General features: G+C 46.1%; 5 protein-coding genes and 1 non-coding gene across 6 annotated transcripts; 3 read left to right on the top strand and 3 right to left on the bottom strand.

Annotated features, from left to right (window-relative positions):
- Window positions 1-876: 876 nt before the first annotated feature.
- F9C07_2282036 (GPI-anchored cell wall organization protein-domain-containing protein) lies at window positions 877-3,467 on the bottom strand (the record flags this gene model as incomplete). The annotated part of the gene is made up of 4 exons (XM_041290950.2): window positions 2,353-3,467; window positions 2,125-2,204; window positions 1,235-2,072; window positions 877-1,171 (listed from the first exon to the last, which is right to left on the bottom strand). Exons 2-4 carry the CDS (start codon window positions 2,186-2,188, stop codon window positions 877-879), a joined length of 1,197 nt encoding a protein of 398 aa, XP_041144651.1. The 5' UTR covers window positions 2,189-2,204; window positions 2,353-3,467.
- Window positions 3,468-8,281: 4,814 nt separating this feature from the next.
- On the top strand, window positions 8,282-9,553 carry F9C07_5047 (putative DNA-3-methyladenine glycosylase; the record flags this gene model as incomplete). Its single annotated transcript, XM_041290934.2, has 3 exons — window positions 8,282-9,231; window positions 9,304-9,426; window positions 9,490-9,553. The coding sequence occupies 3 exons, from the start codon at window positions 8,282-8,284 to the stop codon at window positions 9,551-9,553; spliced, it is 1,137 nt and encodes a 378-aa protein (XP_041144652.2).
- A 491-nt stretch (window positions 9,554-10,044) lies between these two features.
- On the bottom strand, window positions 10,045-10,853 carry F9C07_5048 (ubiquinol-cytochrome c reductase complex 14 kDa protein; the record flags this gene model as incomplete). Its single annotated transcript, XM_041290951.1, has 4 exons — window positions 10,045-10,137; window positions 10,329-10,382; window positions 10,444-10,552; window positions 10,738-10,853. 4 exons carry the CDS (start codon window positions 10,851-10,853, stop codon window positions 10,045-10,047), a joined length of 372 nt encoding a protein of 123 aa, XP_041144653.1.
- Window positions 10,854-10,984: 131 nt separating this feature from the next.
- Window positions 10,985-13,618, top strand: F9C07_2282039 (FAD carrier protein). Its single transcript, XM_041290935.2, has 2 exons — window positions 10,985-12,082; window positions 12,139-13,618. Exons 1-2 carry the CDS (start codon window positions 11,608-11,610, stop codon window positions 12,909-12,911), a joined length of 1,248 nt encoding a protein of 415 aa, XP_041144654.1. The 5' UTR covers window positions 10,985-11,607; the 3' UTR covers window positions 12,912-13,618.
- A 307-nt stretch (window positions 13,619-13,925) lies between these two features.
- On the top strand, window positions 13,926-13,996 carry F9C07_t100. The gene has a single exon. It is a non-coding gene; the product is annotated as a tRNA-Gly (tRNA).
- Window positions 13,997-15,059: 1,063 nt separating this feature from the next.
- On the bottom strand, window positions 15,060-15,414 carry F9C07_5050 (uncharacterized protein; the record flags this gene model as incomplete). Its single annotated transcript, XM_071511301.1, has 2 exons — window positions 15,060-15,266; window positions 15,382-15,414. 2 exons carry the CDS (start codon window positions 15,412-15,414, stop codon window positions 15,060-15,062), a joined length of 240 nt encoding a protein of 79 aa, XP_071365049.1.
- Window positions 15,415-15,733: the final 319 nt, after the last annotated feature.

A 15,733-nucleotide genomic window follows, 5' to 3' on the forward strand; every position in this document is an offset into this window, starting at 1 on the left:
TGATTGCAGGACTCTCTGCAGGAAGCTGTATAAGGAGAGCACCCACCGTGCGAAATGACTCGTCGATTTATCTGCACCCATTGTGGGAAAGGTTTTGAAGAAGTGACCCATGTAGGCACAGCTGTACGAAGCACATACCCTTCCACGGGCCGCTGGGTGCTAAATGCTCATGGAGATAACGCGTCCCGTCCTCAGATCCTTGTCCGCGTTCTGAATCGTGCACGATCTCAGAATCCCCTCATCGGTCGTGATACGTGTAATACAATATTAAGTAGTCTTCAGGGTAGTTGCAATGGTGGGCCTGGATCTCTCTGGTCTCCACGCCAAAGACCGAGGAACCCCGGTTGCTATTACATGCCTCCACGAAGATCGCTCGTTACAATCAAAGAGTTATTGATTTACGAGGCAAAGGCATCCACCACCTTACTTACAGCACAAACTGTCCCTGGGGCAAGTGACCAAAGAATAAAAACATTTATGACACAAGTACATCGTCTGAAAAGGAGCGCTATAAAACAAGACTTTAGACGCCTGTATTCAACAAAGCGTGTGGCCCGCACGTAATTACTGATAGCAAGCACACTGGCTTGCCTCGAGACAGGCACGATTGAACGGCTTCCGACATATTAACCACCAATTGCAATTTCATACAAAGTAAGACAAAAAAAAAAAGTAGACCATCAGCTGGAATTCGGATTTCCGCGGAGAGCGACAAACCCAGACTGCGAATTTGCTCAAACAAGTTCAATTATAGTCATAAAAACAAAGCACAGGAATCAATATACCCTTTGCTTATTAAGCAACTCTACACGGCTGTAAGTGGAGTCCGATAAAAGAAATAACAAAGTGCACAACGGTTTGGTATCGAAACATCCTTTACAGAGCATACTGGACCAGGGCACCGAAGACAGCGGCCAAGCCCATAGCAGGCATCGAGGAAACATCAAGAGCAGAAGCAGCGCCGGTAGAGGTGGCAGAAGCCTTGCCAGTGGAAGTGGTAGAGCCAGACTTGCCATCACGGGTCTCCGGGTTCGAGGTAGTCTTGCAGGTCTCCGTACCCTTGATGACCTCGCGGTTCTTTGCCATGTTGTCAAAGGTAGTGCAGCTGATGTTACCAGTGCTCTGCATGTTGAAGTCACCCCTAACCAACTTAAGAGAGTCAAGGTGGGCCCTAAGAGATATTGTTAGCACGAAATCTCAAATCTTTCATGTGATTGTCAGAGTCCAAACTTACTCGTTGAATTCACCGCTGAAATCAATAGCACCTGTGACGGTCTCCAGCTTGGGGAAGTCGATAACGTTAAGCTTGTCACTGCGGGCAATCTGGAAGCCACCGTTGACAGTCTTGAGCACAGGCATGCTGATGTTGCTGAGCTTGCTGTTATCGTTGAAGATCAAGTCGCTGGTCTCGGTAAGGTTGGGAGCGCTGAACGACTGGAACTTGTTACCCCAGAAGCCGAGCTGACCCTTGAGCTTCTCCAGAGAGGGAACGGAAACCGAGCTGACGTTACGGAAGGTCATGTTCTGACCTGTGCCAAGGTTGGGGAATTCGATCTCAAGACCGTCCATGTTACCGGCAAAGTTGATGAGGGCAGTAGCGTTCTTCAGGTTGTTGACGTTGACGGTCTTCAAGTTGGTGTTCTCGGTAATATCGAAGCCACCCACGGTCTCAAGAGAGATACCGTTGAGGCTGCTCAAACCAGTGTTGGTAATGACAACACTACCAGCTTCCGTAACACCCTTGGTGAAATCCAGGCTCTGGAGCTGAGGCAGAGCAGTAAATTCGATAGAACCAACCTTGGTGAGCGCGGCGAAGCTGAGGGTAGTAAGAGTGGTAAGACCGGTCAGCTTGAAGGTGTCGCCGATGGAGTTCAACGAAGAAGCAGAGAGGCCGGTCATGTTGGAAGCACCATCGCAGCTCAGTCCACCGGAGATCTGCTTAACTCCATTGAGTTGGAGATCGCCAGAGTAGGTTCCGGAGATCTCAACATCACCCTTAAGGGTGCTGCAGCTGGAGTAGCCGTCGGCATCGCTCTGGTTCTCGATCTTGATGGTGTCACCCGAGCCGCACTCTATATCTATTGTTAGTCATTCGTTTCTTTCATCGCGCCACTCTTCACTCACTATCACTAGCAGCAAAGACGGCCTGAGCCGCGGCCAGGGCGGGAAGAGCGTATTTAATGAACATTGTTATGTGATTTCTTCTAATGGAGATACTGTTAGCACGTTGGACATGATCAAGGTCTTTCTTCAAATGAGAGGCAACCAGGGCTTAATGGTGGGCGGAATGCCATATATTGGTGTACACAAGGGAACACATTCAATGAATGGATGATAGACGCCTTCACTTACCGATAATGTTGTGGACTACTTGGGTATGACGGGGCGATATTTAGCCCTTACCAGATAACAGTAGCGCAAAGTCGCAAAGAGTTGAAAGAGGGGTGGGATCCAAAGATAAATAAACGAGTGGAAGAAAGATAGAGCTTCAACGAAAGAGAAGCGGTTTGATGATGGTTCCTTCAGCGAAAGGATGTGCACAGATTGGGTAGGCACGTTTTGACACAACAAGAAAAGAGAGGAAAGGAGAGGAAGAGAAGGAGAGACTGGGATGGCGAAGAAAAGCGTCAGAAGAGGGAAGGAAGGATTGGCTTTCCAGGAGCGCAAGAAAGGAGTCGTGGCCCGAGGACGGTGGACCTGAGACCGGGGTGGTCCCTCCTTGCTACGACAAAAATAAATTACCTTACTAGTACGTGTATCACCACGGTAATCAATCGTTTTCATTTTTGATCCCTCTTATTTTTTCGCATTGGGAAAATATTATTACCGGGTGCAGGTGAAAGAAATCCTGTTTTTTTCTCTTCTGATCAGGAATGAGCCCGTTGTTCCTACTGAGTTTCCCCCCTTATCGTGTCGCACCTTTCCAATAAGCAAGGTCCAGTTCCAATCCTGATTCGCCCTCGGATTCTTCCTTCCCCATCGCCATTGACCATTCAGACCAAAACATTGTCAGTGTGTCCCACTCCTCCGCTGTGTACCTGGATCCCGTCGGTACAATACTCCTGTAGCCGAAATGATAATAATCATACTCCGTAATAAAAACCAAGATAATACCATAAGAGTACCTACAGAGTAGTATATAATATCCTCCTTGCGGATCTATATATTGCATACAACATAGAATTTCTTACTATCTACCACCGCGTAGTTCTTCCATACACCATTCTGTACAAAACTATCATTGTTGATACATCGACGTTACCGACGGTATTATTGTATCGAGTATTGCGTATTCTGTACAACGGAGGATAAGACGTTAGTTGGTATGCACCAAGATACTGTCTCAAAACAGAGGGCAAGACCAGAAAGAAAAAATTTTTTTCTGACCTCATAGTGGAGTGACTCTATCTAAACGAATATATACTAGGTAGCCGGGAGTAGGATTACAGATACAACTATCAAGATCATCACGATGATCATTTATAAACAATAATACAAATTTACAGCAACTCCGCCCAGTACCTACGAAGTACTATTTGTATTGGCGCTAGAAGGGGCCAGACTCCAACAAATTACATTACCTGGATATCATGGATTTGCATGCATTTTTGTCGGGAGTATTACTACTACGTACAGTGCAGCATCTACCTAGGCAATAAATGTGATAAAGCCCGATCACCCCATTCCAAACCGAAACTATCTGCTACGGCCGACCCTATTTACGCCATATTTAGGAGCAAATGTTGTTCCTTCCATTCTCAGAGGGTCCCTTGAATGCTATGAACGTTAGACAAATTCATTAATAGAAGACAAATAAAGCCTACCGTGGCCGATCTGAATTTGCTGGAATCTAGTGGGACCCGCTCCCTCTCCCATTTCTGGTTTGTGAGCCATTGCGAACAGACAATCGGAATGGAGAGTCGCCTGCCCAAGTGGTTGGCGATCAACTCTGGCTTCATGCTGACATGCGCGTTCATTAGGTGGCTGTCAGAATCTTCATTCTTGTCATGTCAAGTTAGTCCATTGCAGTTGATTACATTCTTCTGGTCCTGAACGCATTTTGTTCTCATAGGTAACTAACTCATTGTTTTTTACTTTTGTGTTGATGATACTCGATCTACTCCGTAAAACTCAATGTGACCATTTCCATGGTTCGATTTTTCTATTTGTTTTCTTGGCACCTTTGTTTTTCTGAACCGAGCTGATCAGGTACCATGGGTAAAGTGGGTAATTATAGGTAAGCAGTTACCAATGGACGATAATAATAGGTGAGTCTAGTGGCGAAACCACGGCTGGAACGTCCAATGGACAACCATCATCACGTGTCGAAGAATACAACTACGGCTGTAATTCCCATACCTCAGCTCTGGCCCACTTGGTCTGATGCTAATGAAGCTAGCTGGACCCATACTAAGCTCCTGTAATTGCGATCTTACAGCACAACGGGGCAACCCGGCTCAGTTAATCTGCACAAATACATGAAGACGTCTAGACTTTTGTGCTTGATGCTGACTATACATACGGAGTAAGTACTGCTGTGGCAAATTCTCAGCTCAAGATTACTAGACTTCGAAAATTAAAAGAATAAAAGTAAGACCTACAAATCTTTTGAATATGGATGTAAACAAAACAGCCTCGATACGGAACCCGGTAATTCTCTAGGTAAAAAGCCATTTTGAGGAATGTTCCAGTTGTGTACAAGAATTGAGAGACCCAACGGCTGTAGCTTGGCAGATCGATCCTTTTCCGCCCTTCATCAACCAGCCTTTGTTGGAAAGAATAGAAGCTGATTGTTTTGTGAAGTGTTTACCAGTACATTCCAAACTGTGGCGTTTCCGCTAGCTCTTTACCTTGACCATACGGCGTACAAACTCATTACAATCCCATATCCTTGGCATGTTACACCTAGATATACAAGCCTGATGCACTCTACTGCCCTTAAACCCATTGAACTAGTCCACGTAGTGCTTGCAAATCCTAGGTCGATCGTCGTACAGTACATATTCGGAAAGCAGAGAAAGCACTGAAGCATATTAGACACAAGTCGTGTACCGAAAGCATATCAAGGGTACGTATGCTTCAGCAGACTTAGAACGGCGACGACTAAAGGGTGTCTTGTGTAAGTGCTAGAGTGAATCCATAGTTATCCATATCTCATAGTATCAGCTTTCACAACTCAACTGTCTACCCCGTCCTCACTTCTGGTCGTCACAATTACCTAGCTCGGTCAAAGTTTGCTTCTAACTTGGACAACCCCTTAACCACAACAGCCGATCAGCTTTCCCGTTATCTCTAAAGGAGACATGTCTTAGTTTTCAGGTAGGTCTTCTACTGCATAGAGGTCAAACATATGGAAGGCTTCGATCTACATGCCAGCGTCAACCTCGTGCCTCGAGACGCGCTTCTTAGGATGGCCAAGACTAAAGACGCCGCATGGTAGGCCAATAGAAGTGTCCGTATATCAGATGTAGTCACAATTGCAGTTTGAGTAATGATCGTTTTTTCTCATCTCAATATCTGCCTACACTTCCGTCTTATCCGTTCAGGGGACTGCTCGCCGATCCGTCACTAGGAATTGTTTCAAAGCGGTTTCTATGTTTCACATATCTCTTACAGAGCATTAACCATGGCGTGGTAACGGATTGAAGTCCATTATATATTGAGTATCAAGAGCATGGGTCGAATGACCTTCCCGCATCTTTCTTTACTTCCCACGACGATTTGACATGCTATCTTGTGCCCTTCTAGAGCCACGTATAGTCCATCTAAGAGCTCGCTAGCCTTCTCACAATCATAGCAGAGCCAACCCTACATCGAGTAACACCAGGCCGGCAATTTACATGATTTATCCTCTGAGTTTGACGGTGGGTATAGAAATGACTGTATTCCGTAAGGACTTCAGGTCGTTATGGAATGAGGACCAATTTTAGTGACAATATAGAAACTTTAAAGAAAGGGATTAAATAACACTCATTGATATTCCACAACTCTCTTCTGTATCTGATGAAATCCAACAGCATATTCGATGAGCGCGCAGCTCTTCAAATGCCGGCCTTGGTGTCATAGGAATGCATATTTTCCAAACTCTCCCATAGACTATTGACCACACATAGTCTCGTTGAAACACCCTGATAGCCATATCCCCGTCTACCCCTCTCGTTCATGCAGACTATGGAGTATGGATCCAAAGAAGGCTCCGGGAGGGTATGTACCATGGATGGGGCAAATGGTGAGTGGGTGTTTAGGGTTATACCACCTCTAGTATATCAATGTCTCCGAGAATTACCTCACTATGAAGTACGTATAAGGCACTCAGTCGACTTGAAATAGGTCATTGTGGTTGCAGGAACACAAAGCAGTGTTTAGCAATACGATTATTGCATGCACTTATTCATTCATTAATCAATCGATTGGCTAAGCATTCACTCGGCTCAAGTGAAGCCAGGCTTAATCCGAAATGCAGTGCATATAATACCCCTTGTCACACTATGTAATACACCAATACCTAAGACAAATCTTACCTGTACCTTAGGTACCCGCCACCACGTTCTTCGAGGCGCCACTGGACGGGTGGCTAAACACTACCTAACGCCCCAGTGCCCCGAGGACGTTACTCCGTATGACTGCTCTCAATGAATGAAACAACTGCGCACCGGAAATAGCAAAAGTGGCTGAAGATGAATGGACGATCATCATATTCTTATACATCATAGAATTACATATGAGAAGAACAGAGAAACGCGGTTACCCCGATTATTACAGAACGTCGTGCAACTCGAATAGGGGGGAGGTCATTAGACAACATCGGTGCTACCTTGACAACCAGGAATATGCAGCAGCGGCTTTAGGTTTCGCTCCAACATTCACAATGTCGGAAACCCTGTCTGTCAGCTTGGCACCATTTAACTTAAGCTTTTTGAACAACTCATACGTTATCCATATCGTCATGTTAGTCGTTACCGATTTCTATTGGTTATTGCCGCGTTCGAGAAAGGTGGCTGGTATTGCTAGATAGGGCAAAATACAAAGTCCGAGCAGGACAACTCAAGCGCATGCAAAAGCTCTGCATACGGTGTATATTGGTTCTATGCGTTTCTAATATTAGACGGTAATTGAGTGCAATGTCCGGCCAAGTCCATTTCCCTCGGCCAAGAGCCGATTTGTCGGCCATTGTTATGGACTTAAATGATTCAGAGCACCTGTCTTCCCTGGTACCATATTTCCTAGTGGCAGCCGTATTGATAGGTATCTTGGATGCCTACCCACTACCGAGTAATTCAATATATAACGGACAGCAATATTACACTAGGGCTGCTGATGTGGATAATCAAGTTTATCGACGGCTTCGGTTCGCTTGAACATTAATTAACGTCGAGATGACGCAAGCACATTCTTCTGTGTGACTTTTTTCTTGGATGTGTGCGTGGACTAGATTTCCGTATGCAGCGATTCTATTTGAATTTTGTTTTATTGGAAAGAATAGGACCAAAAAAAAACCAATATCACTTATAGTCGGTGTTGGAGTCTCTCGAAATGATATGTCTCTCTTCCGTACTCCGTACTATCTTCTATATATATAACTGAACCACTGCAAGGGCAAAGGCAAGGAACAATAATGACATGATGCTCAATAACACCAATTGGACTTTCTGCAGTGAGACTTGAGCATGGACATTCAACACTTTGATAGTTCTAGATAATCCTCGCTGTTCGACTTGAATGGCTCATACTTCATCAACCGAAATATACCATTAAAAAATATATCTTCAAACTAGAAATATCAAATCACCATAGAAAATAGACTAGAGATACATATAAACATATATTAATGTTGTCATTAAGAACGACTATTGGAGATAATATCCTAATACTATTTACACTCTAACTTGCCAAGCTGCAGTGAGACTTTCGATTGTTATGCACCTAAATAACTGTAGCATATGAATACTTAGGGAGACACAATGGTTGGGATCCACCTTAGAAAATAAACAACATCCATCCCAATATTGTTTCACTGCCTTCCAAGTAAATCCGTTCCTTAATACCTATGGAATACATCAAATAAACACATAATATCAAAGCCCTCGAAGACTACGACATCTGTCGGAAATACGAGCCCCGTGATTGATGACATATCCCGAGCTCTCATTGTGACATCCACTAACCACAGCTCCAACACAAGCTTTCCAAAAGACTACTGAGTTTATTTACATCCAAGAGATAGAACCTCAATATCATTTCTGAACCGGAAAGTATATATACAGCTATACAGAAATATACAATGGCCCTCCGACGCTCCGCACGCTTAAATGCCGTGACGAACAGCGTACAGCCAACTATCCAAGCAAAGAAGACCAACAGAGCTCAGCAAACCAGCGGCGTTACCAAAGCACGAAAGACCCCCGCAAAAGGAAAGAAAACTGTGGGCTTGACTCTAGAACGGACTCTCGAGAATCCAACCCCCAGCAAAACGGCAATAGCTGACACGGCCAAACAAGAAAAGACCAATAACATTTTCGATCCTTTACCTACTGATCGTAGTATTAGCAGGCTACGCTCCACACCCCCTCCTCTTGACCGTCCTGTTGAACCTCATAGAACAAATGCGACCCTTCTAACACCTCACGGTTCTTCTCTGGTTGCCTACCCGCCCGGTACTGAGAATGCCTCGCCTAGCAAAACCGGCCGACCACGTCCAACAGCCACGACCGGTACGCTTCTCGAGAAAGCTGTCGCGCATCTAATCGCCACTGACTCTCGCTTGGAGCCGGTTATAAAGCAACACCCGTGTCCGCTCTTTTCGCCAGAGGGTTTGGCAGAGGAAGTCGATCCTTTCCGAAGTCTAGTGGTTAGCATCATCGGGCAGCAGGTATCAGGCGCTGCGGCGAAGTCAATCAAAAATAAGTTCGTGGCATTGTTCAACAGCGGGGATAGCGGAGATAATGCACCAGAGGCGAGTCGTTTCCCGAAGCCCGAAGAGATAATCAAGTGTGATATCGCAACATTGCGGACAGCCGGCCTCTCTCAGCGGAAAGCCGAATATATCCAAGGGCTATCGCAGAAATTCGCAAGTGGTGAATTGAGTGCCCGAATGCTGTTGAATGCGAGCGATGAAGAGCTTCTCGAGAAGCTGACGGCTGTTCGGGGCTTGGGCAAGTGGTCGGTTGAGATGTTTGCTTGCTTTGCGTTGAAGCGCATCGACGTCTTCTCGACCGGTGATCTGGGTGTGCAGTAAGTCATTACACGTTATGTTTTTGGGGGGGTGGCTGGGCAGTCTATAAATGGTGACTAACTACGGAGTAGAAGAGGATGCGCAGCTTTCATGGGGAAAGATGTGAGCAAATTAAAGGCAAAGGGGGGCGGTAAGTTTAAATACATGGCAGAGAAAGATATGTTAGAGCTGGCTGCGAAATTCGCTCCGTATAGGTATGTAATGTGAGCCCTGAAAAGCGAAACGCATGGAACGCAGTTCTCACATGGCCCCGATAGAAGTTTATTTATGTGGTACATGTGGAGGGTAGAGGACGTGGACATCGCGGTCTTGACTACTTAGAGGAGAGTAAAATCTTGGCTTGTAGTATACGATATCGTTGGTATATATTGAGCGGCCTGGTAGTGTGTACCACGGATTTGAAAATCGCAGGTATCCTGCTAAACGGAGTGTTTTCCCAGATTTCAGTTGGTATGAGACAAAACCTTCATCAGAAGAGTAGTTGGTCGTACTCGTCAACTCAAATGCTTATCAGATTAGACCTGGCTTATGCATCCATGGCCTCAGATACTACGACTGCCCAACCACAGACATTACCGACCGAATGGCCAACTGGAAGGATTCAATCAACAAATGGCGACAAATGAATTTGTACAGTATCAGTACACATGATCGAACGACGTATCAAAACCAATTAAATTCAGCCAGTGCTCATCGCAACTAAGCGCTGCAACCGAACCGAAACATAAGCCTGTCTTCATCTATATCCCGCTTTTCTATCACCATGGCGCGGTTTTGAATCTTCCTAATCAGCAGAACTGAGCACAAGCTATTTACCGGCGTTTGACAACGAGGGAGTCGAGATCCGCGCGCTCCTTCTGCTCCTTCTCGATCTCGCGGATGATGGGGCTCAGGTATTCGACATCCTAGCAATAGCAATCAGCGATTTGTTGCTTCAATGCCCTATAGAAAGTCTCGGATTCCTTTGTTATGCGGTCCGAGGTGGCATATATATGATGTAGGTCGGTTGACAAATCCGCTTCACGGGATTGGTCGAGAGGGTTTGCGGAGAATGGGAGGGCGAATTGCTAAGTAAGAGGCTTGGAATTTAACTCACATCTGCAGGCTTGGTCTGCTCATTAGCGGGAAGGAGGGTGTGGGAAACGGAGCACTGTTTGACGTATTGCATTAGGTCGCTGGTTTGTAAGATATCGTATTTAGTAAAGACAAACCTGGAAAGCCCTGCGGATACGGAAGACACGGTCATAAGCCTCCTTAGGGGGAAGGCGCTTGATGGCAGTCTGGACAACCTCGCTCTCCTCGGGGATCAGGTCATCAGCCCTGTTTTTATTAGCTAACTGTGTCTGATGGCGAGCTATGAAATTTGTTCCCTGGACAAGCGTAGACCGAGATAGAACGGAGAGACTATAGCAAATATTGAGGCAATCAATTGATAGCCATCGCTTCGACCTATCGATATTTCCCGGCGCTTGTTTTGGGATATTGAGAGGGTAGGGGAGGCCTACTTCAAACCGAGTCTTCTGTAGCCGGCGGCGTCGGTGTACCAATTGGCAATGGGCATCATCCAGCGCTTGAGCCAAGGGCGCTTGACGATGTAGCTGGAGAGAGAAGGAGCGGACATGGTGAATAGTCCCGAATGGATGTAGACTGGGGTCAATTGAGGTGGTGCGGAGAGGAGGCGGTCGTGAGATATCAGACAAGCTGAACGAGAGTTGGCCCGACGTTGGAGATTGTGCAAAACGGAGGTTCGGCGGGTGACTTTCCCAAAAACATCCGATCTTTCATGCCTGAGGCATTAGACCCAGCCTTGACGCTTCCGATTATTTCCACACGTGACTAACTCTCGGCTTGCCTCAGACTGCATAGCGCTTGGGACCGGGGTGAACTTAATAGTACTCCACCTGACCGACAGAGGCCGTTCCTTCGATTCACCTCACTCACCATTCTCCGTACTGCTCCGTCCTCGCCGCGGTTCCGAAAATCTCGATTGACTTATTTCCCCCTCGAGGCTTGTGACACTACCGATCATCCCTGATCTCTGATAACTGGTTATGGGGTTCATCAACCGTTAAATTCATTTTCTGGTCCTGTAGGGGAGCTGAGTAGCTTCAAAGACCCCACCTGTCTGTGCTTCGGATAGGGCACGCTCAATCATAAGGTGGATTTCTCAGCATCGAGTCATTTCACAAGACCCCCTCAATTCATTGGACCAGGCACTGTCGTTACAACGCTCGCTGCAAAAGACGGAAAACGTTCACACTCCGCAGGACAAACAACCATTCTGGGTTCCGGAGCGAGCACCGCTATGCTCGGGTCCGGGAACCCTCGTGACAATTAAGACGGATAGATAGACTGCTTGGGCGCTGGCTAGAAGGATGTTTTCAGAAGAACACGGCACTTCGGCGACTGCCAACGGCTCCCAAGAGCAGCAGATTACACATTCAGACGGCCCTCTCACCCCCAGCTTCAATGCGTCTTCCACTACAGGCCCGCAGAGTTCTGCGCTTATTACTCGCCTCGAACTACTCTCTACCCGCGTTCCAGATTTCTATATTGCCCCGTTTTGCGGTGCCAGTGCAGGTGTAGCGTCGGGTATTGTGACATGTCCTCTCGATGTGATCAAGACCAAGTTGCAAGCCCAAGGTGGGTTTGTCCGAAGAGGTGGGCAGGTGGTCGAAGCGAAGGCTTTATACCGAGGTATGCTGGGTACTGGAAGGATGATATGGCGTGAAGATGGTATTCGAGGACTATACCAAGGTTTAGGCCCCATGATTTTGGGATATTTGCCTACATGGGCTGTTTATTTGGCAGTTTATGATAGGTCTCGAGAGTATTATCATGAAGTCACTGGTTTGTCCCCTTTCTCATTTAACCCGGGAAATTCGTTTTACTGAAGCTCTGAGCAGATAGTTGGTGGCTTGCAAGAGGTTATGCTTCTCTAACGGCTGGCGCTTGCTCTACGATTGTGACTAATCCGATTTGGGTCATCAAAACGAGACTCATGTCACAGAGCCTTAGATCAGATAGCGAGGGCTTCCGTGCTCCATGGCGGTACTCCGGCACGTGGGATGCGGCTCGCAAGATGTATAAGACCGAAGGAATTCGGTCATTTTACGCGGGGCTCACACCGGCATTGTTGGGATTGACACACGTTGCCATACAATTTCCGCTTTATGAATACTTGAAAATGGCATTTACTGGGTATGGAATCGGGGAACATCCTGACAACGGTACTTCTCACTGGATTGGGATATCGTTGGCGACATTCCTCAGTAAGATCTGTGCGAGCACTGTGACCTATCCCCATGAGGTACTGCGCACGAGACTTCAAACCCAACAGAGAACGTCACCTGTGTCTTCACCGGAAGAGATCGCTTTCCGCGGAGGAGTAGACCACCCAGAGAGCCGTGGTAGGCCTCCAACAGCGGCCTCATCGGATGGCATGCCTAACCGGCCTCGGTATACAGGGATCGTTCGTACGTGTCAGACTATCTTGAAAGAAGAGGGTTGGCGAGCATTTTACTCGGGAATAGGCACGAACTTATTCCGTGCTGTTCCGGCCGCAATGACCACCATGCTTACATACGAATATCTACGGAAAACCATTAGCCACTTGCAACACGAAGGGGCATTAAAGCAGCAGATGGCAGAAGAAGCTGAAGACTCTGCCGGTATATGATGTGACTGAGAATCCAACCATTAGTTAATCTGAGGCATTGCAGGCTATTGTGAACCTCAATGCTACCATTGCTAGGGAGCTAATTGTATGCGCACTGGCGTCTTGGCTTTACTGCTAGTAGCAGATACAGAAAGGGACTGTCTTGGGCTTGTTCTCTTTTCTTACAAGTTTTACCCCCATGCATGAAACCAAAGGGTCTTTCCTTTAAATATGTTCCTCGGCATCGGGGGTAGTCGGTTTAAGGGTGTTAGGGTAGATTGAGGGTTTGGCATGTGAAGAATCGATTCCCGTGATCTCTACAGTCTTATGACCGGTTTGTGTGTGATAGAAGACCGCTTTTTCTTTTCTTCTCCTTTTTCGTTATTCACGAGCGTTCGATTACTTTTCGCATAATACTTGCATGACTGCTCTTGTACATACGTTACTATACCGAGTGAAGCCAAGTACTTGAGATAACCTGACTACAGAAGACATCCATGGCTGAAGCCTACCATACGATTTAATTGGCAGCTTAAATAGAGATCAACCTTTGCTTATATGCGACAATGTACCATCCGCATGGATCGATTACTTTCGGAAAGCACGATGATGTTGGGCTTCATGGAAAAAACCAAGCGGTACATGCTATACCATACATCAGGGAAGCTAGGAACGACGGCTTTACCGGATACATTGAAGTCCTACATATCTCTTATAAAATATATCGGGGGGCGGCGGCCACCAGATGTTGGGCGTTCTGGAATCCATCACCGTTAAGTCAACGCGATATATAAAGAAAGATGGTTGGAAAGCAGATAGAGATCACGCCCGATTACACTTTCTGTGGCTCTATAAATGTGTTGTAAGGAAAAGAGGTCGAGAAATAGAGGGGGTGTGTTCTTAGACCCTGCGATTCTCCTGCGTATATACAATCTTACAACTGTACTGGATTCCCTAATACGTTTTAGGACTATAAAGCACAAAATACCACTATATGCCAAGAAATTAGCCGGATAACCTGCTCGTTCTTGCCTAGCATCATTGGTCTAGTGGTAGAATTCATCGTTGCCATCGATGAGGCCCGTGTTCGATTCACGGATGATGCAGTTTCTTTTTTGCTCTTGATATTCATTCTATATCCATGATATGAATGATGTTACACGATTAAGTCTTTCACACTAGGACAGGCGCTTGCTGGCCCTTTTGCAAATGCCTTCCTTCCCTACGTATTCCAAGCACCCCTTTGGCACAATGAGCTAGCTTCTCAGGTCTCCTTTCCAATACATGAATCTCTATTCAATCGGCTAAAAGTCAGTGTGTTGGTATACTATTTGGAGCGGGTAGCTCTGCTACCTGTCTTCGTGGGTGATACTACTTTTGGTACCTCATTGAGATAAATGGTACGAAGACATGCGTAGGTGGATATATACCTGCTCACTCTTGCTCCTCACCATTCGTGACTTCTATATAGTGCTAGCACTGTATTACCAGCGAGTTTGCTATATAGCCCTACATTATATACTATTACCGAGACGCACAGTTTCTGGTCAATCAGGTCGGATACCTCAAGAGGACCTGTGGAAACAATGGTATGGTCCTGGATAGAATTTCCAAATTAGGAACTTCTATAGAGCGTCGGTGACCAAGAGAAATGCTTAGTCATAAAAGTACTGCCCCCCGAATAGGACTAGCCGCAATTAAACGATCTACCTACTTTTTCTTTTTTACCTCTCCCACAGTCGCCAACATCTTCCTCAATCAACCACGTATGAACCTCGAAAACTTTAATAGGTAACGTTTAATCCTATTCGCATTGCTTTTCTCGTCCTCTATAATGTCTGGGAGGAATTTAAAGCAGCTGTTGCTATCCGTTGATATGATGAATTCTTTCTAAATGGTAGATCCAGTTAACACTCTGGAAAGGACTATTTCATACACTGAAAATTCTGATCATGGATATCACTGTGAAATCTGACTTAGCACTTGGCTCTACATCTGCTAACCTTGCATTAGTGTACCCTACAGTATTACCCCTAACAATAGAATAGCTTAGTTAGCAATTGCCCAAACAATGAGAGAGTTCTTGATTCAGATGCAATATACGTACCCATCCAGCCTGTAGTATTACGCCCTAACTCCAACTCTGTTGATCGTACGGTGCAATATTCGTTACTTAGACACCTTCCGCTCAGCTTCGCGACTTTCGTCTAATGCCTGCTGAACCCATGACGATTGCTCCGTCTTCTCTCCTGCGGGTTTCTGACGCGTAGTGGTGCTTGGAGCTTGTGCTTCACGGCGCGCGGTACGGATGGAGCTGACGCAGTATGAGGTGAGGATGAGAGCCATGGAAAAGGCAGCTATTGGGGCGTTGACAGACTGATGAGGTTAATTGTTATGACAGAATACTTACTTAATGGTACTACTGGCGATAAGGAGGCTAGGTGTTGATGCATCCTTTACATATACCATTGAAGAATAAGATCAAACTTACCCCCGATGATCGACCAAAGATTTTCCCCGCCATTTCCACGCTTCTTATATCTTAATGTACATAACACAATTTATTGTTTGGGGTTTCCAAAAACAAAGGGAAATTGATATCAGCTGATATGGACGGTGGATAGTTGTTCCCTAACCGGATGAGGAAGGTTTTATCAGATGGAGGGCGGCAAATCCCCAAAGATAAGAAGATTAATTACACAACGCGCCGGTAAAGGGCGTGTTCTGTTCGCTTGGTAATTCCGACTGTACGAGACCCTCGTTGGCCAAGGGGAGACTAATACCGTTACTAAACCGGGATTCTATACTAGAAAGGAACTAGAACGAACGCATCCCGCCGGTTC

Source organism: Aspergillus flavus, chromosome 3, assembly GCF_009017415.1.
Source record: "Aspergillus flavus chromosome 3, complete sequence".
In the NCBI taxonomy this organism is placed as follows: Eukaryota; Fungi; Ascomycota; class Eurotiomycetes; order Eurotiales; family Aspergillaceae; genus Aspergillus; species Aspergillus flavus.

Bases quoted from the DNA above. Each gene is read 5' to 3' on its own strand.
- F9C07_2282039 (XM_041290935.2), top strand. From the start codon at position 11,608: ATGTTTTCAGAAGAACACGGCACTTCGGCGACTGCCAACGGCTCCCAA. The intron at 12,083-12,138 runs GTTTGTCCCCTT...AGCTCTGAGCAG, and splicing joins GTATTATCATGAAGTCACTG to ATAGTTGGTGGCTTGCAAGA.